The sequence below is a fragment of the Aedes aegypti genome, chromosome 1 (assembly GCF_002204515.2).
Source record: "Aedes aegypti strain LVP_AGWG chromosome 1, AaegL5.0 Primary Assembly, whole genome shotgun sequence".
NCBI classification, from domain to species: domain Eukaryota; kingdom Metazoa; phylum Arthropoda; class Insecta; order Diptera; family Culicidae; genus Aedes; species Aedes aegypti.
This window is the reverse complement of record NC_035107.1, coordinates 38,209,145-38,233,258: the sequence shown is the minus strand read 5'-3', so window position 1 is coordinate 38,233,258 and position 24,114 is coordinate 38,209,145. Positions and strand designations below refer to the sequence as shown.

At 36.0% G+C, this 24,114-nt stretch overlaps 2 protein-coding genes across 3 annotated transcripts in view; one reads left to right on the top strand and one right to left on the bottom strand.

Moving 5' to 3' along the window:
• Positions 1-998: 998 nt before the first annotated feature.
• Positions 999-17,726, bottom strand: LOC5567660 (ATP synthase lipid-binding protein, mitochondrial). Of its 2 annotated transcripts, none has more exons than XM_021839428.1 (4): positions 17,582-17,726; positions 16,792-16,890; positions 6,225-6,429; positions 999-2,379 (listed from the first exon to the last, which is right to left on the bottom strand). In XM_021839428.1, exons 2-4 carry the CDS (start codon positions 16,837-16,839, stop codon positions 2,216-2,218), a joined length of 417 nt encoding a protein of 138 aa, XP_021695120.1. In that variant the 5' UTR covers positions 16,840-16,890; positions 17,582-17,726; the 3' UTR covers positions 999-2,215. The 2 variants fall into 2 exon arrangements, with proteins under 2 accessions (XP_021695120.1, XP_021695121.1); XM_021839429.1 differs by lacking the exon at positions 17,582-17,726 and adding an exon at positions 16,999-17,017.
• A 203-nt stretch (positions 17,727-17,929) lies between these two features.
• The window catches only part of LOC5563768 (death-associated protein kinase related), a 470,683-nt gene continuing 464,498 nt past the window's right edge, over positions 17,930-24,114 (top strand). Inside the window, exon 1 of the mRNA XM_021839425.1 lies at positions 17,930-18,069. The gene's annotated coding sequence lies outside the window, so the exon portion shown is untranslated. The remainder of the gene's footprint in view (positions 18,070-24,114) is intronic.

Sequence of the window (24,114 nt, the reverse complement as noted above, 5' to 3'; positions counted from 1 at the left end):
TCCATCAGGCGGGTTTCTCGACTAATTATTTTAATCTTATTACTAATAGATAAAAGGAAATCGATACTACCTGTTTGTGTTAGAATATTGAAAAAAAAAAAGTTGATTCGCAATTCAAGCGTGTGCTAGAATAGCAATAAGCAATTAAGAGCCACAAGTATCTCCCTTGGGTGAGACGAGTCGAATGAGGTGACAATTGGTCTTCTTGGTGCTACAACTAGAAAATCAAAACTCTAAGCTATCCAACACTGAAAGTTAAGCCGTTCCACAAGTTGATGGTATAAGCGATTTCTCTTCAACGATCCTTTCTTTCGCTAGTAACTTCCCTAAATCAGATAAATCTGTCATTTTTCTTGTTGACGAAGCTAGTGAAGTGATACTTTATCCTACAGCACAAAAATATGTTACGAAAAGAGAATCAGTTTTCTGCAATAACTCAGAGAAATCGATGAATGTAGATAAGCCCTTTTGAAAAAAAAAACAATGCTTTAATAAGGGCGTAAGTCGCATGATCGATTTCTCTTCATCGATATTCTTTTCTGTAAATAAAGGTGACAAGAGGCAAGTTTTTCAGCATTTTTCACCTCTGGGCGCAAGATTGCATCGCTGCTAAGCGGTTTGGAGTGAAAAAATGCTATCAAACCCGCTTCTTGACATTTTTATTCACAGAAGAGAGGATCGACGAAGAGAAATCGATCATGCGACTTACGCCCTTATTTTAGCACACGCTTGATATGTTCACTTTGTTTTAGTTGTAGAGTGTCGTCATGCTTGTCTTATGATATAGGTACAAATGCGAAAATGGCAAGATAGGCACAAAGGTTTCAATCAATGGAGTGGAGGTGCTCTTAGAACACTAAGCTGATGAGCAGGCTCATTCTTAGTGAGGACGTCATGTCACGAAGAAGATCAGTATGAACCATTAGTTTCAAATATCCACTCAAGATTTCAACAAGGAATGCTTTCTTTCGTTGTTCTTTCGAATACAAATCGACCAATTTTCTTATCCTCGGTTTTTGTACCAGTAACTAGTCTTCATTTTTTTTATTAACGATTCTTATTTTAACAATTACCCTGGCGATGTTCGTGGTAATTTTTGTTTTTCATTGAAAAGCAGAACGAATTTTGGTAGTGTATGTTTCGTTTTCCTATGTTTTAATTGATAGTGTAAGCTAGTGTTGTAAGTTGGAAACACTCCACGGACGCGGGTTCGAAAGCGAAATGAATGGGCTGCTTGCTGTTTGGTGCCTATTATCACAGTTCCTATCTCTCTCTTTACGCAAAACAGCAGACGCGCGCATCCGCTGGGACCTGCCATACCGGTGGTCATCCCTCTTCCGCAGCACCCGCGACGTAATCCTCCCAAATTAAGCATCCCGAGCGGTGGGAATCGGGGAGACGGAAATGATCTCAACAACCTCCGGAGCAAAAGGGGCGGGATCAGAGCGGTTCGCTTTGTTCTGGTCCAGGGCCACGTCCGTGGAGGTGACTGCTTTCTCGAAGTTGTTGTAGTTAAGAGATCCCTTGTTTTAGCACACTGTTGGTTGCTGGTGGATTGCCCAAATCCTTCCTCCCTCGTTTTGCTTCCCAGCAGTTTCCGTTTCGGTTCAAAACGTCCAGAGCCTTGAAGCGTGTCTTCGCTTTATTTGTTTTTTTTTTTGTCCTAACTTTTTTCACGATTTTTGTATGCTTAAATTCAGACTGATGTTGGATCTTCGGAGGTTTCGCTTAGGAATACCCATGAAACAATTAACGGAATGCACGCTCTGCTCGGATTGCGGGGAACGACGAACGCGTTTCGCTAATACTTCCACTTCCGGCATAATTTTTTCATGGCTAGTCTTTCGTCGTCGTCGTCGCATAGGATCTAAAAGTGTTATTCGATGGCAGGTGGTCGTAATTGGTAATTCCTAATCAATATCTCTCTCTATTGTTCTTCAGGGATGGACCGCTCGCAATAACTATTATTGCAGAACGGCGCACACCTTTTTCTTTTGCCTTCCCGCGCGCGACTCTTTCTGATCTTGATTTTTGCACCTCTCTCGGTTTGATTCGAAGAAAATTCTCTCTAGAAGTTGTTAGACAGCAACACACATTTTTTCTCAATTTTACTTTTACGGATTTTTTTTCTTATTATTGATGTTATACTTTAAGAGCATTAAAAAGATGTTTGTTTCTTATACGCTTTATTTTAAAGATGTTGGGTTGGGTTGCTTTAGAAAGCGAAGAGCAGCAAGAAGGCCATCATCAAACAGAACAGACCCATGGCTTCAGACAGGGCGAATCCCAGGATAGCGTACGAGAACAGCTGCTGCTTGAGCGATGGGTTTCTGGCGTAACCGATGATGAGGGAACCGAATACTGTTCCGATACCAGCACCTGTGGGGGGGGAATTTTCGGATTTGGCAGAGAATGGGGAGAAAAATTGTGGAAGAAAAAAACGATTAGCACCACTGTGGTAAAAAAGGGGTCAGGGAAAAAATGATTCTCTCTCGGTTTCGTATCAGTTGATGTAGGTCACACGCTTCGTATTAATATAATTCATTGATATCGGAATTCCTGATAGATATTCTACTTTGCTATTGAAGCACAGACAAACAAGTAGACATCTGCTATAGTAATAACTGTTCAACAACCGTAAAAAATATTATCATCTTCCACATTTGCCTCCTTGTTTATGTAATTTTGATAGATGAAAATATAGAATTTATTTGCAAATTGTCAAATAATGTATTCTTGATTTGACGCAAAACAAATGTGAAGGTGGTGCTGTTCTAGAATGGTGATTAGTGAATTCCAGTTGAAGTTATTATTGTTATATTTGTTAAAGAGACTCTCAGTTTAGGTCGTGGCTGGTTTAGCTTTGAAAGAAAAATGAAGAGGGCTTCACAATGAGGGGTCCCTATCATACAGTTTCGTAGTGTAGTTTAAATTACAAAGGAAACCCATTCTTACAAAATCGATATACCATAGTGGTTATTTTATGTTAGCTAGGTCCAGTTGAAGTTACTAGCGATAACTTCGAAAGAAAAATCACCACAATAATGTTACTGACAAGATTTAAGAAATTAACAAGGAACTTCAAATAATAATTCGAAATGACTAAATATTCGCAACCTCACCTTACATATGATCGCCAATAGAAAAAAAGAAAAAAACACCGTGCTTACAACAAATAATTTGAATTATTTGAAAATGTTTTCGATTCTTCAGTTTCTTCAAAATGTATACCAATAAGTTTTTAATGATGCCTCCAGGAATTACTATAGAGATTTCTTCGAATATTTTTTAATACTTTTCCAAGGAATTTATCCGGGAATTCTTCCTTGCTATTTTTCAGGTATTCATGTATGGGACTGTGTAGAATTTCGTTAAATTTTTGAATAGCTTTAATTATTATTAAACGCCTAATTGACTTCTTCGAGAAAGAACTTTTGAATTCTTGTGGAAGATAAATTGCTGATATAATTATTCAAAAGTTATCAAACTAAATTATGCTTAACATTTTGCTGATTTTATGGTCAAATCCTATATAGGATGTTTTTGAATAATTCATGAAAAAAAATACTAGAAAAAGGTGAAAAACTCTGCTGGATGGAACGCTTCCAAAAATTCTAGTGGTAATTCTTGGACGAACGAAACATTTTTCGTAGGATTCCCTAAACGTTCATCAAGGAGAATCCCTGGATGAATGTCTGAAGCAATTCCTAGGCAAGAGTTCTATGAATTCTTATTACGTTGTGACAATCTTGTTCAACATTTTTCAGTAATCCTGCCCCGTTGAATAGATATATATATATCTTTAATTTAGAGATTTACAGCCTCATTACAGGCTCATCTCTATATTCCTGCTCAAGTTTTCCATGAAATTGATGGGAAAATCCTGTCCAATATTTGTTATAATCATTTCAGCAGTTTTATAGCTGCCCAAAGAGTATGTGAGAAATCACCTTATTATTCATTGAAATTTTGTTTCGACTTTAACTTTTTATCGGCAACATAATGTTTGAAATTTGCATAACTTTTATTTTGGCTATTCAATTGTGAAGAAGCCTCTTTAAATTTAGCTATCTGTTTAAAAAAGTGTTCGGAAAGCAAGTTAAGAAAAATCAATGAACAATGCAAAACATCTTCTAAAACAATAGCTAAACATTAAAGAATCTAAAGTTGCAATAATTAGCCTGGATACGTTAAAACTTCAAGTATGTAGAATAGGAAAAAGGGCCAGATATGAGAAAGGTCTTTGCGGGCCGCACAAAATAAAACCGCGAGCCGTACGTTGGGCAGACCTGAATTAATTGAAGAATGGAAGAAACTTATGGAGCAGTTATTGTAGGATTTACTGAAAAAATCCTTTAAAAACTTTATTTTTTGAAAATAAAACTCAAATAAATCTTTGTGGAATATATCGTTAAGTAACAACTGAAGAAATGTTTGGAACAATCACCAAACCTACTAGATAAGTCAACATAGAATGCTGAAGAATTTCTTGAAGGGAATCCTTCGAGACATCGCTAAAGTAATTCCTGCGATACTGGAGGAAGGGATTCAAAGAATGTCCCTAAAAAAATCACAAAAGGAATTTCTGGAGCTCTTCCACGAGGAATTGTAAGCAATTTTTGAGAAACAAGCTTATTACTATTCTAACGTATGACCAAAATATTTGTACTTAATTTAATATTGTTTTAGATTTTTCAGAAGCATTTTGAAGTTGCTTCCATGTTGATTTTTCGTGATTTGTCTTTTTCTCTAAAATTACTGGTGAGGTTGTTCCAGTGACCAATTACCAAAGCAACTCCAAGATTAAAAATAAAATTTGTACTGTGGCTAATTCGTCTCACGATTGCGAATTAAAGAAAATCACTTGGTTTTGAACTGACATTGCTGAAAAAGTATCAGCATACTTTCTGCATGTGAACGCAAGTAGTGATACTTTTCTGAATCAATATTACTTAAGATGACTGAGTTCTATCACTTTGGAATTGCAAGCTGCAAAATCATCATTGATGTTAAAACGAATGACGGACTACTTAGCCTTAAGCCAATCATTTTTTCCACATTTGAGCAGTTTTCAGAACAAAAAAAAAACGTGTAAAAATATAGTAACTCGTCACTCAACGAGCAAGAAATCACATTGATTGATTTGAGTACTGAGAAATAGGAACGAAAAATGTGGTGAACAATATTCACATCAAATTTGCTCAGAATCAACGATCTGATGATTGATCCTCTTGAATTGTTACGCAAGAATTGTTGTTGAACCACTCAATCTTTAGATTCATTACAGCAGCACTAAGCCCATCAACGACCAAGAACCACCGTTACTCTGCTCACATCACAATACAATTCATACAGCTGTGCAGTTTGTGGACATGTATACTAAAATTGGAACAATACAGGAACCAGCCACCCCGTTCTTCGAGGACGAGATTCGTCAATCGATTATGCAATGTGTTTCCTCGTTCTCTCTCTCGGTTACATCGTCTATGATGCTGGCACGAGACTCGCTGTGTTCTTCGTCATCGTCGCCAATTGGCGACTTTTGACCTGGTTTCGCTTTTGGTATCAACATGAAGCGTGTGACTATTTTCAGGAACGAACTGGTACGAACGGTACGATTAGGAACCATCATTTCTCTCTCAAACTGTGTTACTTAACAACTAGGTATGACTTAATGAATGTTGCAATTTGGTTAATTGAAGCGCCTTTTAGGCAGGAAGGGGAATTTATGTTCTTACCTTAACTAAAATGACTTAGTGGACTTAGTGGTTAGTGGATTGACTTGTTAGTTCGAACATGCTTCTTATGACTTGAGTAGGGTTTTTTGTTTGTTTGTTAATGAATGGGTGGGAAATGACTGTTCTTCTGGGAACGATAGGGAATTGTCCGATAACTGGAGCGCTTGATTGGGACGGAACGCCATGCATGCAGGGAATTGCGTGAATGGTGCGCTTAGAAGGCAAACAGCATCAGGAAGGCGATCATTAGACAGAAAAGGCCCATGGCTTCGGCCAGGGCAAAGCCCAGGATGGCATAGGAGAACATCTGCTGTTTGAGGGACGGATTGCGGGCGTACCCGGTGATGAGCGCTGCGAAAACGGTACCAATACCGATACCTGTGTGGTTAGATGGGGGAGGGATCCGGAACGCGGTCCCGGGGTTAGTTGGTAGGGGTTTGGGGTGAATCGCGTATGATGGTGATATTAGTGGGCAACGATGCTTACCAGATCCAGCGACACCGACGGTGGCGGCACCAGCACCGATGAACTTCGCGGCCGAATCGATATCCCGAGTGGCCGGGGAAGTCTGGAATGACCGGACCTGTGGCAGCAGGGCAACTGGGGTGCTGCTCTGAGCGGCCAGGGTTTGGCTCTGGCTGATGACGGCGGAGCTCAATGGTCGGAGGTAGGCTTTGGTTCCATTGAGGACCTGTAAAGGGGGAAAGAATTGGATTAGGCATTATTACAGGGCTGGCAGCGAGTTGGGGTGCTAAATACGGTTACTTATTTTAGTGACCAGATTTGACAAAATAGTGGACTACGATTCTTAAAATAGTAAAGAAGTGACTTGAAAATCAAAATGTAATCAGTTTAATTCGAGAAAATAAAAAGTCTGCTTTAAATTTGTATCGCCCTTAGTTGGAAAATGAAAAAGCATAATTTCTAAGGTAAACGTTCCTACCGCAATAGGCTAATATTGTGTATGATTAGATCAACATTAATACGAAAAAACGTAATATTTGGTAATTATTCCAAATTTGCGTTGCGTTGCGCGGTTACGGAATATTTCGTAGATTGCATAATGAAAACTTTCATGTTATTTACTATTACTATTTGGCATGAAATAGCTGTCCGATAAGAAGTTAGATATAATAAGAAAATTTCCATTGCATTTGGCATTTATTCTAAATTGACATTTATATATGATACTAGATCGAATAAGATTAAAAGTGCTGTTTAGAATGAGGGAAGTATTAAAATGAATTGAAAAATTCTATTTTCTGCAGTACAACGACATTGAATATCTAGTTTTACAGGACTACAAATACAGGGCTGGTAGAGACCAAGTGTCTTGAAAATATGAGCTTTAAAGTCCTCTTGCCTGAAAAAGGGGCCAAACATGAACAAACATTAGACTACACATTTCTCTTAGAATGGTTCCAACACATTTTTTGGAATTCATCGTGGCATGACGACTTCTTGCATTATAGTGTGAATTCTTTCATGATGTTTTCTGGGGATTTAATCAAACAATAATTCTGATATTTGCCAAAAGATTCAGATATCACTCCGAATATTTCTTCAGGATTTGATTTATATCTCAAGAATTCAAGCTGGATCTTTTAAGGCATAATAACAGAAATTACCCCAGAAGATCACATCATTCCTCCAAAGGTTTTTTTTTAATATTTTACAAGAAAGTTCTAAGTAGTCCACAATTTTGTCCCTACACTTCCGTTTAGAACATTCTATACAGTGGGATTCCGTTTTGGCTCCAGGATGATGTCTTTATGGGGAATATTAAAGACAATCCTTGAATAGAGAAATACCTCAAGATTACCTGGATCATGTTTGAAGAAATTCGCAAGGGAAGTTCTATACCCTCCTATAAGAATACATAGAAGTATTCAAAGAGGAATTCTTCAAAATGTTAGAGAAATTTCTTGAAGGAATCTAAAAAATTCGGACCTTGGTTTCTAATGATGTATCAGGCGATATTTTTGGATAGTTTTGTCTGGAAAATATTTCAAAATTTCTGCATGAAATCCTGATGATCGATTGATCGATCAAATGTAGATATAAAAATTGCAATATTTTTATATCTAGTTGAGTCTAGGCTGTTGGTGAATTTGTTTTGTAAGATCGCATATTCAAAAACATATTCCTGTAGCAAACTTCAGGTCTCTCATAATCCAATAGGAAAACTTTTTTCCAGAATGGCCACTCAAAGGTCATCGGGGTTGGTGGTCTGATGGCTACCGCTTCTGCTTCATATGCAGAAGGTCATGGGTTCAATCCCAGGCCCGTCCCTTTCCTCGTACTTTGTAGTTGTATATCTCTCACTTGCTTCTATCTTCCATTCTAAATATATCACACTCAAACTATTCGTTCATAGCAAACGCTAGAACCAGAGACGGACAAGAAACCGTTTCCCTAACGCTTCCACGCGCACGCCTTTCTTACGCCTGATACATAGGCAGTCTGCTAACCACAAAAGCAAACCTCTCTGCCATGCCTTTCCCCCAATCCATACACTCCCGCATGAACTGACGTGGATGCAGTGGAATATACGGTCTACGTGGGAGTCAGTTCAATGCATCATCAATTCCTCCCCCTTCCCCTCATTGGTCTGCATTCTGACGTGGCAGGTGCCATTGTTGCCTAAAAATAGAAGATCACCAGCATTTATACACTGAGGATGCCTGTTAGTCCCAAGCAGTCATTCGGTTGGTTCCTTGTGTAAGTGCAGCTGATCTGGCGATACTGGAGTGCATCCACGGGCGGCCAATCAAGCTCAAGCTCAAGCTCAAGCTCAATGGCCACTCAAAGGTCATCTTGTCTGATATCCTCTTATAGATCAGAAATCAAGTGCTTATGGCCAACCAATGAATGCTCGGAGAACTCGTTCAACGTATGGGGACCAGACAAACTCCTTATGCAACTACTAGGAGATTGTGACCCATATTGCGTGGAGTGCACTGATACGCGCTTAGGGTTACCATCCGTCCTGATTTTGAGTTTGTTCTGAGTTGTCCTGATTTATTTTCCATATTTCAAGTTTTGTGCTTTTACCTGCTTGGCGAACAACGTGAGAGGTCAGAGACATTTTGAACTAAGAAAAGCTATCCTAATATCGAAAAACAAAAAGAATTTTCTAATGGCATTATCCAAAAATCCATGTTGGGTTTTGAGGTTCAGAATCCGACTTCAGCAACATAGAAAGTTTGGGATGCGTTTCATACTGGATCACAACAACACCTTCAGTTTCAGTTGATGTTTGGCGATTTTGATGTTGTTTATTGAATCTCATGGGCTCGTAATAAAACACACGCTATATTTTTTGGTGTATTTTCACAGAATTCTGTCGCTATCAGAATGAAAGACATCTTATAAACTTCGTGGGAGTATAAAGCTATTTCGTATATTTTTACAATATTTTAATGCATTGCAATAAGGCATTCTCACATTATTTTGTCATATTTTCGTAACTCAATGAAATATCAAATGAGAAAGCTTGTACGTTTGCTGCCATCATTGAAGATTTCCTTTAAAGGCACCATTTGCAATTTTAGTTAAATTTATCCTTTGTTGGGCGTATTTTCACTGCGACCATTTGGTAGATCTTTCAGTTGAGTTAATATTCATAAAAAACATGACCAATACTACAAAATTTATCAAGGGGAACATGACCGACTAGCATCTGAGTTTCTTGAAGGATCCACTCAGAATCGTGTTGAAATAACTATTGTTTCTTTGCCACATCTTTTTCAAAAACTATGACTGATTGTTTGTAGGACTCTTCAAGAATTTCTAGCGAGACCTTAGGCGAATTCACACGAGATTTCAAAGAAAACTGAACGGAAGCTTCTTTGTGAAACTTCTAAAGAGATTCATAGCAGATTCGTTGTGAAACCATGATTCAAAGAATCCAAGCGGCATTTCCTCGAATGATCTTTAATAAAACTCCGAAAAGACCGTAAGCGGATTTACAATTTTAACATTCTTTGTAATTTCCTAGCGAGATCTTCATCAGACACTGAGCAGAATTATGTTAAAATCATCGGTAAATTGCTGGCGAAATTGTTGCAGGATTTCCAGGACTGGATGTTTTTAGACTCTTGGTAGATTCTTAAAAAATTCCAGTCCAGAATAACAGTCTGGCAGAAAGAATTCATACTGTGGTTTTTGTCAGACTTCAAACAATAATCTTGAGAAAATACCCTAGTGTCTTCTGAAAAGTGATAGATTATTGTCTTAGCAAAAGGCTAGTTATATTTTAGAATTGATGCTTATGCTCATACCCGTTACATAGAAGTTTTTTGAGATCGTATATAATCCTCAACGTTAAAAAATGAATAAACATTTTTGTAATCGCTGCTGTTAGGAATATAAGTCATGTTCAGAGTTTGAGACAAAATGGAATTTGCACAGGAAAATTGTGAAAATTGCAAACTGTCCTGATTTCGAATCTCCAGGCTATGGTCACCTTATACGCGCTTGAGGCCAATCATGGCCGTGTTAAGGTTCCATTGATAAGTGCTTGTAGCTAATCACGAGATCCTCGGGGAGACCTGTTCGTAAAATGTTCTGTAAAATCGTGACAGATGATGTGGAAATGATATGAGGCGGTCAAAGTCACCCACACGGCGGTAGCTTTTGTAAAACCGCGAACCATTTATCAGATTTGCAAACATCAAATATAGCTATCTTTCAGAAGTTTTAGGACCAAAATTTTTATATTATCTTTAGATCTTTCATCTCTTATGTCAGTCAAGTCATTTTGATTGTATGTTCTTCTAGGTACTCGGGAAGCTGTACCAAACCTGTTACAAGCATGGTTGTTTAGTTGATTCAACGACCGGCAGGATTAAGTGGACTGGTCACTCAGTGCGATTGTCTGGAGAGATGTTTAATAAAAATGGGGCTCTAGGATACGATCAGCGTGAAGCTGAACTGTTGTCTAAACGAAGAAATCAAACTACATGATGATATTCACAGTAAAATACAATTTCCAAACGTTTTCAACAATGTTACCAAAAACGAAATCTCACTGTATTTCGGTTTATAGACCTTTTCATGAGACATTTCAATTCAGCTGATCTCGAAGCACTTTGACAGTTCTTCTATGGAAATGACAGCCCTGTGTGTATGCACCGGTCCTCCACTATTCCTATTTCCACTATTCCTTAAAAATGTCAAGAAACGGAAGTACTCCTACTCCTATTGATCTTAGATGTTAATCAAACAAAATCATGTTGAATTAAAAATTTGGCAGGAGGTGAAAAATAGAAATTATTCGTGCCCTTCAGCACTCGGGATAATCAACAAAAATCCTTGCAGCTCCTCTTGAATAAAACTTGATTCTAATGTTTTCCATTGGTTTGCACCAAAAAACATTTTTTTCATGTTTTTCTTAGATTTTGTCACACCCCTTGGCTTAAACTCAAATTTTGGGTGTATTTTGTTTACCGTGTCCCTTCCGAAATGTCAGATAGGAACAACCCCAGTGTAAAAACTAAAACCCCTGTGGAGTTTTTGTCGACTAAGCGAACGTCAAACATGATCAAAAGTGTTAAGGTTCATTTATGGACCCAATTTTTAAAATTTAAGTTTAAACATGATAATAGCCGTTATTTGAGCGGGAAAAATAGCTTAAGTAATTGCAGTAACATGCTCTTTCGTGTTATCCAATAAAAACAAGATTTCATTAAACAGTTTAGGACCCAATTATAGCGTAATAAATTGAAAATTGGTATCAAAATATCCGAGATATAAAACGAACTTCGGGGGAATCCTGAATGGCATTTCTAGATAAACTAGTGGAGAAACTGGTGAGGTGATTCCCCATAGCGATGCGTAGAATAATTTGAGATGAAATCCTAGGCGGAATCGAACTGAACTACCCTACCAACTTTTTTTTTTGTTGGGAAGTTTAAGCCACTGCGTCGACTGGATAGAACTTTTGTGGCATGTCTCTGTTTACTATTCGCCTCATTAAAGCATTTCTCAGTCAGACACAATAGAGTTAATACAACTCAAAACCTTACTGGGATTTCCAGTCCGAGTTTCACTTGGTTGTAAATAACCCCCGTTTAGAAACTTGGATCTGCTCTTACATAATGCACTACAACTGCAGAGCAGATGTTCCGCTGTTTCGCGTACCATGTTACAGAAACGAAAGGTATAATTTTGAACCTGACTAATATTATTTTAAAAGATAACTACTCGGACAGTGTCCAGTTAATAGGCCAGTGTATGTACAAAGAACCTGTTGAGCTCCAAGAGTCTTTTCGTGATAGTTACATTTGGAACTAAAAAACTGTGACCATCCAATTGTCATTCCCAGCTCTTTCGTATCATATTTAGTGCACGATACGATATGCCACAGAATGGCTCCGGGCCAATGAGCTGTGTATTTGAATCCTCTTTAGCAAGCTCGTCTGCTTTTTCATTTCCTTCAATATCATTGTGTCCCGGAACCCAGAACAAACATACCGAGTTCTCTTGGCACACCTTTCGCAATAAGCAGGGCTGGTAGCAAGAATTGGTGCCGAAAAAAGTTATTTTAGTGACCAAATTTGAGAAATAAGTGACTAAAAAGTGACTTTCGATTCTTGAAAAAGTGACTAAAAGTGACTTGAAAAGCAAGCCGTTATCAATTTTATTTCAATTCTAGTATACTGTTTTACGATGAATTATGATTGGGTATATTCCATATGATCTTCTGCTGGTAGTAGGTCTAGTTGAGTACCATATTTGGACATTTTTATTGTGCTTCCAAAATTACAAGATATCGCCTAGAATTTTTTTCAAACAGGGTAGTTTATATTTACGTGAATAAATTTTTATAGTAGATTTTCAATCTTTTAAAAATTTTGTGTCTTTTATATTACCAAAGTATTTTATATTGTAAATTTTAATAAGAATTTGGAACATATGTGAAATTGAAATTTTTGTCATTTCACGTTTCCATTTAAATTCCAGCTCTTCTACCTAATAAGGTCATGCACTAATCAATATTTCAAATAAAAAATGATGACAGAAGATCGAATTTGATTAAAATACTGCTTAAACCGCGTCCTTTAAACGCCGAATAAGGAAGAAATTTTCCATCAGTAAATTTAATGGAAGGTATTTACATTCTAAGACTTCCTCGTGAAATAACGACAAGTAACTTTTCGTTTTGCCGTAAATTTCTTATTACTTCGAACACCTCTTCAGGAGTTTGTTTTGTGATTTTTACGAACTTTTTATGTAATTGTTCTAAGAATCGTTTATATACCTTCATGAATTCAATCTGTTTTTTTTTTTAAGAAAGACCACGTTGTTTCATTAAAATACTCTCCTACATTTATCACGGATGGTTTTCTACAATTTTCTTCATGCGATCCATGGTTTTAGCTCAAAAGATCATTATATTGGTTGGTTCTTTATCATGGTGAAGAAATTACTTCGATGATTCCATTAAGAACTGCTCCAAAGATCGTTTCAGACATTTTTCAAGGAAGTCCCAAGTTCCCCGGAAATTTATCAATTGATTCTTTCATTGATTTCCCTAGGACCTGCTCTAAATAAAAAAAAGCCAAGGAAATTTTCAAAGAATTTTTCCAGTTACTCATCCTGGATTCTCGACCAGTGGATAACAACAAAATTATATCAAGATTTGTTACAATTTTTTTTTTTTTTGGAAGCACTTTGAGTTGATGGAGGAAATTATAACACAATTAAAACAAAATCAGTTATAATAACAAAAGCTATTTTAATTTAAAACTGAATATACCTTCACGCGATAACTAACCCTTTTGTAATCCACTGGTCGGGTTGTCTTCAGGGAAATATGAAGAAAAAAATTCATATTTTTTTGTGAAAATTTTTGAAAAATCCGCGAGGAATTTCTAAAAAAAACCTAGTGTAATTTCTGATGAAACTTGTGTGAGTTATAATGATGAATACCTACGAGGATCACTGAAAGATCTCTCGAATTCTTGATGAATATATTTCTTGATAAATCGCTATGATAATAAAAACATATTTATCCATCAATGGTCGGAGCAATAACTGTAATAATTGCTGTAGTATTAACTTGTGTAGAAGCTTGAATGAAATTTTAAAGAATCTATGGAGGTTTGGAAACTGTATTTGAAAAAAAAAATACCAGTGAAGTGTTTGAGCAACAGTAATAATATTTTGAAGAAATGCTGGCGAAATTTCTAGAGGAATCTAATGAGGAATCCCAGATGCAATTCATCGAGCAATTATTGGAAAAGATTTTATCCAATAATACCTTAAGTAAGTTTTGAGCAATTCCGGAGAGTAATTATGGATGAATTTTTGAGAAAATCCTTATAAAAAGGCCTGGATTAAATGAAAAAAAGGCGTCGGAATTATTGTAGGGTTTCTTGTAAAAATGTCTATTTTTTTTCGAAAACTCTGTACTAAACCTTTGGGAAAAACTTCTGTAGAGCCTGCGGGAATAATCCAAGAAGTAGCGATTGAAAAAATCTGTGAAAGAATCAGTAATCTGGAGGAAATAACGAGATTTTTTCTTCAGAGTAATCTCTGTGCAAATTACTGAAGGTAGTAGCGTAGGAATGCTCTAAACAATTTTAGTACCAAATTAAGAAGAAATTCCTCTAAGCTTTTATTGAAAAATTGCTGGTGGCATTCCTGGTGGAGTTCTTGAAAGTATTCCAGAAGGAATCTCTGGATAAATAGTTACGTAATAGTATCTGAAGGTTTGTCTGGAGCCTCTAGAATGTTGCACCAGAATTCATTGCAAGCAGATTAACCATCTATTTCCGACGACTTTAATCGACAGTTTCTTTATGAAAAAGCGTTTTTATAAAAAGTAATTCAAAAAACAATATTTCAAAGGGTCAATTTTTTGCAAAATCATTTCAAAATTTGTTGGATGTTTCACAATAGTAAACTGATTGCTTACCAATAGTTTTACTATTCAAAACATTAGTTGACTTTTATATTAATCTGATAAGTGTAGAATCATAATCTACAGTTAACTCTCCCTTACTCGATTTTTCGTATCTCGATATCGAGTTGGAGAACCATAGTAAGTCTGGAGCTACCATGGAAATGAGAGGGTTAAGGGAAAAAAGTGACTTTAGATACCATATTGTTTATGTTTTTAGAGACCTTAACTAAAAATAAACACTTTTTAGAAATATGCATTTAAATAGTATCCAAGCCTTTAAAAAAGATCAGCTTACCTGAAAATATACCTTTTTTCGTACCTGTTGTAAGCTTTAATCTTTTCCTACAAATATTATTTATTTCACATGCTAATGAGAGATACCCAACTAAACTGGAAATCGTACTTGCCTTTCCCATTTTAGCACTCCTAAGTCCTACTTCCTTATTTAAACAAGTAAGTCCGAATGAAGAATATTAAAAATAACTTAAAATGAATTGACTGAATAGTCAAGTTATAACAAAAAGGACACATTCTGCCACATTCTGGTTCGAAGTATTTTCCCTGCGTATAGCCGAAATCCTATAATAATTTCAGGTTTTTTCCAGGTTGAATAAAATTCCCTGATAATTCCAGGTTCTCCAGGATTTTTCAAGTAGTAAACACTCTGCTAACTTAAAACTTAGCCTAAATTAAGAAGGCCGATTCAAACTTTTGTCCCGAAAATTAGCTCAAAATAGTTGAAAAAAGTGACTTTAGTTGAAATGGCTTCAAAAAAGAGACTTTAAAGTGACTGGCCTCAAAAAAGTGACCAAGTCACTAAAAAGTGACTCGCTACCAGCCTTGGCAATGAGAGAATGCATGCCGAGACAAGTCTTGATGAGATTCTAGTATGGAAAAAACCTCCGCTTGGAATACTGTTTGACAGCTCCCATCGCCACTGAAGCGTTCGTCACAGGGCCGTAGATTCCTCCTCCAGTTTCTGTCCCAATTTTTGAGCCATCTGTGAGGAATTTTATGACACCTTGACGAACACATTGGGACCTCCGATATCTCAATCCGTACGCGTTGTGTCGACTACACTCTGTTAGTCCCTCCTTCACATCCTCTCGATGTAAATCTGTTACAAAACCTACTGCATGCCTTTGTAAGTTGGTAAAACGATTACAGATTATCATTTCTTCATCTGTTGGCGAACATAGTGATTTTAGTGATCATTTTGATAGAAAAGGTATAAAGTCACCTGGAAATAGTGACATTTTAGTGAATAGGTTGAAAAAAGTGACCAAGTCTCTAAAATGTGATACGCTTCCAGTACTGATTTAAAAAATGTGCTTCATTCTATGATTGTTTGACTAAACGGAGAATCTCTTAGATAAGCAAAATTATTTGGAAGCGTATTTCAATTGACAGCAGAAGCGTAAAATGTACCATTATTCACCACGAGAAATCCAAGCTATCATAAAATATTAAAGAATTGAACGTTCAATTCTCTACAAGAATGAACTTACATCATATTAACAATAACTTTGTTAGAAACCGTCATAAGTAGCGGCGAACACTGTGAAAGATTGAATTTAGAATCACTGAACTAGAATTATGATTTTTCTGGGGATGACCTAATTTTTTTTAAAGAAAAAAATATGGCCGATTCACGTTTTTTTTATTGTAATAGTATTTATTGTTAGCTAAACTTCAATTCAAAATAGTGATTTATTGACGAAAACAGTGACTTAATTAAACAAACAGTAACTTAATTAAAAAGGTTAAAAAAGAGGCCAAAAATAGTAATTTATTCAGTGATAGTTTTTCCATTTTACAGGTCATCGAAAAACCACTGTTCTAAAAAGAAAATTATAGTTGAAAAGTCACTAAGCAGCAGCTCGCTATCAGGCCTGCAATGGCATTAGCTCTCACATGAACACAAGTTGCATAACACTAGCCTTGGAGTCCAGGTGAAAATTCCGATTTTCGCGAATCGGACCAGATTACGTAACGAAAGGGAAACACTTTTCCTCCATCCCAATTCGTGTCACTAACCGGAAAATGTAAATCGCCCAACTTCCACAGTTTTCACTATCCGAGTTATGTAACTATTCACTAAGGGGAAAAATTTTCACACCGGAATCCGGATTGTGCACTTACCAGGTTGCGGGCGACTGGAGCAATACGAGCAGCTGACGAGACGAACATTTTGAAGCTGGTTTTCTGGTGTATTGACACGGTCTGGTACCTCCGAAGGATCTGTGTGTGAATTGAAAGGAAGAAACGGTTAGATTTCCTGCTGCTTCCTGCTTTTCGCTCAGTGGTGAATGAATTTAGCCTTCCGGATGATGATCCCCAAAGACGAACCGTCGCTGCAAGTGAACTGTTTCCAACTACTCGGGTCGGGATGCGGGGAGGGGGCTCGGCCACTGTCACTGTCCCAATTCAAATCCAAGTCCGGATTTCTTCCGAGCTAAGACTCTGCCTCTTGAAAGGGCGTTACGTAACTACTTCTCTTTGCTCTCCTGTGAGATGAATACGTAACCCGATTTGTCGTCACCCGGAACAGGAATCGGTCCCAACTTCAATCCCGTAATCCGATCCGGGTTCAGCTGCCAACTTCCAACTGGAACTATTTGCCGGGGGGGAAAGTCGGCCCCCGGCCGGAACCTGTTTCGTTCAGCAATCGATCCGTCTCGTTGCATAAGATGGCTGCCCCGTCATTTTTTCCACTGCCGCTGTCTGGAAGCCGGAGTCTCACAATTCACTTGCTGCGCGCCTTCGTCGATTCTCGCCGCCGGCGTCCATCTCGGGGATCACCCGGAAAAACAAATTCCAATCCGGTTTATGGTTTTCCATGGAAAAATCGCCAAATTGATGTAACTTTTTTTTTCACACCACTGAGAGAGTCCAATATTAAGAGAGCAGAGCACGGGAGGAGCTTACTCACTTTACAATGCGGTCGGACAACTTCACGAAGAACAGTGAACTTGGATGGAAAATTGCGGCACCTTCGAGGCTCCGGTTGGCGAGCGCTGTGGAAGTGTGCGTACCGGCGAGCGTGTACGGATAGGGAATGCGGGGTGGCAACACGCACACTATCAACCAAGGGCGCCGGAAGTTGTCAGTTGTTAGTTGTCGGTAGTGTCGCGAGAGGGCTGTTAACGGTGTTTTACTTGCCGGGGCGTTTCAGTGAAATTTGCGAAAAATACGCGGAAAAGTGAGTCGAAAATGCTTACATTTATAAAACAAAATTCCGTAGTTCAGTGTTATCATGAATGGAAAGTAAAAATCCGCTTCAAATGCAGTTAAATTATGTGAAAAACATTCAAACTTCCCAGAGATGGCGTTAATTTTCTCCAGGCGTCAAGGCGATTGTGGGCGGGAGGTGATGGAAAATTCACTGACAACCGGTCAATTTGACAGTTTTGGAGCCAGGTTAGTACAGATTTTGCCGGGAAGGTAGGAATGGTTTGCGATAATGGGGATGGTAAAGTAGAGCACACTGTGGCTGCGATGGGATGCGAAAGTGGGCAGAATACGAGATTGCGTAATCGAGAATGGAATTTTAGAAATTTTTGCCTTTTTCAATTTTAAATGTATGAAAGCAGGGCTGGTAGCGATTGAATGCCTTTAAAATTGGGGCTTTAGAGACCGTATCTTTGATAATAGGGACCAACGATAGACCGAGCAGAAACAAAAACCGAACGGGAACTTAAAAAAAATACCAGAAGGGAAACAAAAAATCTAAACAGGAAAAAGTAGACATAAATTTCCACATATTTTTTTTTTTTTCAAAAAACCCGGCCAGACATATATCTATAAATAATTTAATTCGGGAAATATAAGTGTTACTGTAAGCATTTTTTTTTTCAGGAATTTCATCGGAACCTAAAGCAGGTATTTTTCCAAAGAATTCATTTATTGATCGTTTACGCCCAAGTAACCACAAGCATTATAACATTGCACGTATTCTACTGCATATCAACAACATTGATGTAACATTGCTTTTATTCGACATATTTCAAGAGCTGTCAAGCAATAAAGCATTAACTCTGCATTACAAATGTATCAATGCGCTAATATCACTTTATAAGTTGCACTGCTGCACTAATGTTACTTTATAAATTGCTTCATTGCTTTAACGTCGTTTTTGCATTAATTCAACTGTAAAAGGGCCCTTTTCCACTTTTAAACTACTTTAATGGTAGGCTTACGGCAATGCAGCTGCATTATATATGCAATGATATAATGCTCCATGGTTACTTGGGCGGGCTTTCCAAAAAAAAAAAACTCCATTGAATTAGTTCAAGATACCTTCAAGAATTCAACCAGGTATATTCAGGCAGAATCCCAGAAATCACTCCAGAGAGTTCACCATGAATTTCTGCATGAATTTCTCCCAAGATTCTATTACAAATTTCACAAGTAAGCAACAATTTCTCCACAGAAGTCTCCACTGATTTTTTAGAATCTACTCCAGAATTGTCGTTAAATTTTTCAATGATTTACACCATAAATTTCTCTAAGGATACCTTTAAAATTTCTTCTCATGGTTTTTTTTTTTCAAAAAGTCCAGTAGATATTGTTAAATAAATGTCTGAAGGAAGTTTGGAAAGAAATTACCTGTTCTTTTCCAGAGAATAGGGTCTTAAAGTCCTGTTCTAATTTTAGTATCAAACGCTTAAATTTAGATCAGAAACACATTTTTACTTATTTTTTTTAATGTTTTCATAGGTTTGGTTAAAAAATTTGACTCTGTTATGGATCAATACCGTTTGAGGTTCTTCAGAAAAGTCGTGTTGTTGCTCCGATTCATCTTCTTCATAACCTCCATATATATAAATTCTATTTGGAAGCGATCAGTGCATGGTACAATTGTCTTGAAATGAATTTTATACTTAGGTATATGCAACAGGATTATAACGTATATATTTGCTACCTTGTGAATAACCTATCATGTGTAAGGATAATTTCAACATGCAGTTTTAATAGGGAAAGTGGCAAATTTACATTAGGGTGCGGCTTATTTTTCACCCAATTCCATATTCGTACACCTACCAAAATTCAAACGCACAACGTTCAAAACTAAATTTAGAAGCTCTATTTGATTACTGAAGTGCTTTGTTATGATGTTCAGATGTAGTGAAATACATTTGGACAATTTATTAGTGGACATATATAAAATTTAGGTAAAATTATGAGAAATGCCAGTTTTCCAATGATTTTTGCTATAAAATCCAATAATTCGAACAATTACGTTTATTTTTGTCATTGGATCCAATCTATAGATTATACTCGTAAGCTCTGATAGAAATTTAGTTGAAATATATACACTTTACAGAAATCATAAACAGTTTTTATCCCTTTTGAGTTCAGAAAATTGTTGCGCCATAAGTTCAAAACTCTTCTAAAATGATATTTTTAATCAATGTAAACCAAATTTTCATTCTAAACAACAGGTAAATCACAGACAAACAGACGTAACAGTTGGAACAAATTTCTTCAAATTCCATCGCCCAGTTTACACCATCATCATCTGGTGAGCATGTTACACGAAAAGGTGTTTCGTGCAACAAGACCGGCAGATGGCGGTAGTGTGAAACGTCAAACGCGAAGAAAAACGATGCGCGCGCCTCTTGGTGTGAGATTTGTAACATAGCGAATTTGAAATGATTGATAAAATAAGTGGTCGATGGAAATTTCGTCAGTGTTACGTCTGTTTGTCTGTGGGTAAATGTTAATTTCGAATTTGTCTGTAAAAATAATTTGAACTACGAACTTCGTTTTACAATAAAGTACCCTAAACTACGCTGTACATAGCTCCACATAATTGATGTCATCGTAATATTCAATTATCTTTGAAATAATATTTAAATTATATTCAAAATAGCACCCTATTTTGCAATTTATTGATTTTATAAGAAAAATACAAAATAACTTGAATGAGCAGAAAGCATTGATACACTATTTAATGGAATATATTATATTATAATATATTTTCATCATTTTAAAAACACGTTTGTGTTGCTTTTATGGCAATAATATTTATTCTATAAATCTCTATAATCATTTTTGGTAGTAAAATGTAAATTAAAAATGATAATTACGCAATGTTTTGATAGGAACATTAACTATGGATTATGTATATACATTTAGGAGCCAAACATAATGAAATTGACTAAAATTTTTGGTTTAGGATTTGTTATAAATATTATATTACCTAAGATTCAAAAGTAGAAGTTGTCGATATCCACTCTTAGCTACTCTAAAACTGATTATAATTTTTTGAAACTTGTGCAATATTCGCAATTATCATTCTTAAGGAAGTGATGATGAAAAAAATGCAATTTATTGTTCGACTTACCGAATATTTTAGCAAAAAACATGGGAAAACTGGTATTTTTCTTTAATTTACTTAAGTTTCAAATATATCCGTTTATACATTTTCCAAATGTATTCTACTGCATCTGAACAACACAACGAAGAGCTTAAGTAATCATCTAGTCCATTAAAAATTAGTTTTGAATGCTGTATATTTCTTTTTTGTTAGGTGTACGAATATGGAATTGGGTCAATTATAGACACAATCTCAATACTTTTCCATTATTCCAAAGATTTAAGCAAATGAATACAGTTTGTCATTGCCAAACAATAGATGACACCTATAACCTTCATTATTGATAAAGTATATCGAAGTCCATGCACCATTTAATAGTTTTATACCAACTTGATATGAAAACAGTGCCCCGTACGAAAATGAAATTGAGCCACTGTAGAAAGGGAAACCTCAATTTTTGAGACAAAAATATTAAGATTTAGAAGTGGCGCAAGCAACTTGAAGTTGAACTTTCAAGTTATGAAATATGACCTTCAGTGAAGTCTTCATTTATTTGTTATTTTTAAACCAACCATAAAGCTCTTAGCATCATTCTCTTTAAAATTAAATTTGTGAAAAGTTTGTAGAACACCAAATTTGTCTAAAATCAAAACTAGTCTTAGTTAATAGTGATTTTCTCTATATTTTTCCTCTTTTTATTAAAAAATATCTTTGTTTAACCATAACTTCATCAAGTTTTCATAATTCGATTTCAAATCTTTTTACATACTTTTGCATCAAATTTAGTAGTTTCTAACAATGGATGCAAAATATGATTTAAAAATAGTTTCGAAATATTTATATAACAAAAACACGGGTTTTTAATGGAAAATACCATATTTCTCATATTTTTTATCAGTTGAACGTTAATACTTAAGTCAACACTGGATTTTCTCATTTGTAAAAACTTCTGAAAGGTCCTAGTAGTTGTTTTTCATAAATAATAAAAAAACAAATTTAAAAAAATATTTGCAATTTTTAACTCTTAAGGCCGGTTTGCTACTGACAAGAAAAGGAATCGCCTATCTCGATGCGTGAAAAATTTCTCCCAAGAAATGGTCAAGAAAATCACTTTTTTCTGATCGCAGTACGCAGTTGAGAAGAAATGTCACTTCAAAGGGGGCTCTCTGTAGGAAATTTCTTGACCCTTTCAGTCAAGGAATTTCTTTACTTTTCTTGAGCGAAACAGCATACTTTGCTTTAAGCCTGATTTGCTGCTGAACAGGAATCACTAAAGAAATTTCTCGCCGATTCCTTGCAGAAATTTTCTAGAGCGACTCCCATTTGAACTGACAGTTCTTTTCAATTGCGTACTGCGATCAGAAGAAAGCGCATTCTTGATCGATTCCTTGCAGAAATTTCCCATGCATCAAGATAGGCCGAGAAATTACTTGTCAGCAGCGAATCAGGCTTTAATGGAAAGTATGCACTTCAACAGAAAAGTAAACGTCTATCTCGATGCGTGGAAAATTTCTTGCAAGAAATGCTCAAGAAAAGCAGTTGAAAAGAAATGTCAATTCAAATGTGTAGAATATAGAACTGTTAAATAAATACATAAAAACGTACTTACAGCTGAATTTGATGCTCGTGATAAAATCACTTTGAAAAGGTTTACCCTAGCTCACTGTGGAAAATTTCTTGACCATTTCTTGCGCAGAAATTTTTACTTTTCTTGAGCAGAACAGCATATCTAGCTTAATTATAACAAAATGATTTATAAACTACTGTTTAACTAGTAAAAGCCGGTTTGCTACTGACAAGAAAAGGAATCGCCTATCTCGATGCGTGGAAAATTTCTTCCAAGAAATGGTCAAGAAAATCACTTTTTTTCTGATCGCAGTACGCAGTTGAGAAGAAATGTCACTTCAAAGGGGGCTCTCTGTAGGAAATTTCTTGACCCTTTGAGTCAAGGAATTTCTTTACTTTTCTTGAGCGAAACAGCATACTTAGCTTAAAAATGTAATTTCCGGCGAACAAAAAACTAGAAGAAATTTGATTGTTTTGAAAATTTATGTCGAACTTGATTGTCCGGAGGCTCGATTATCCGTTGACTCTATTATCTGGGATTCGATTATCCGGAATTTGTTTTTTGATGTTCTTGTTTTTCAATTTTTGTATATAAATCATAGATAATTTGGTATTGCAATATACAATATGGATGGTTTTGCAGTTTTGAACGTATTTAAGAAAATGTGGTTTTAAAAGAGTGGTTTTTTAACATACTGATCGAAAAAAAAAATCTTGTGTCCCAACTAACAATTTTAGCGCTATAAGCCAAGATTATTTGCTTTGTGCTGTATAACAGTTAAATTGAAGCAGCGAACGCAACAAAAAATGAAAGCTGTCAAAAATAGAACGATTAGCGTTAATACAGCTGTAACGCAAACGTTTTGCAGCTACATGCTACAGCTACAGCTGATCGTTTTTGCAGCTTTCACTAAGCTGTAACTCCCCGGATAAAAACGTATCATTCAGTGAATGGAATAAACCATTAATGTGCAATATAACGTATTGGATACAATACAGCGTATTGTCATTGAATGTCGAAGCAATATTATTTTTGTTTGGATATACAATTAAAAAACAATATAATATATTGTAACAGAACATTGAATTGTTTTTAATTGGTTTTATACCATACAATTTTGGTCAAATTCCTATTTTCCCGTAAAACAACTGTTGCTTTTTTCTATGTAGCTTTGCTGAAAAAAATAAACAAAACAAGTTCAAAAAGCAAGAAATGTTGGATGAAAAAATATTCAAAAAGTAAAAATAAGTAATTTTTTAGAAGTTACTTGACATTAGCTGTAACGACGAATGCATTCATGATACAGTTCGTTGAATTGTTTTTGTATTGTACAACAATACACGAATTGCTAATCAAGACAATACATAAACATTATATCGTATTGTATTTTCAAAATGTTTGTATGAGAAAATATTTATATTTGTATTGTTACGATACTTAACCACCCCTACATTATATTGCAAAAATCTCATATACCATACAGTGCACTGTTCAAAACAATATATTGTACTGTAAATGTATTGTCATTTTACATATACTGTATTGTATTACCAATATATTGAATGGTACTGTTACA

What these genes read in the sequence shown, in the direction of transcription:
- LOC5567660 (XM_021839428.1), bottom strand. Translation starts at nt 16,839, where the DNA reads ATGTTCGTCTCGTCAGCTGCTCGTATTGCTCCAGTCGCCCGCAACCTG. An exon ending in CTCCAGTCGCCCGCAACCTG is followed by an intron (nt 6,430 to 16,791) that starts GTAAGTGCACAA and finishes CCCCCTTTACAG; the next exon opens with GTCCTCAATGGAACCAAAGC. An exon ending in CGTCGGTGTCGCTGGATCTG is followed by an intron (nt 2,380 to 6,224) that starts GTAAGCATCGTT and finishes CCCCCCCCACAG; the next exon opens with GTGCTGGTATCGGAACAGTA.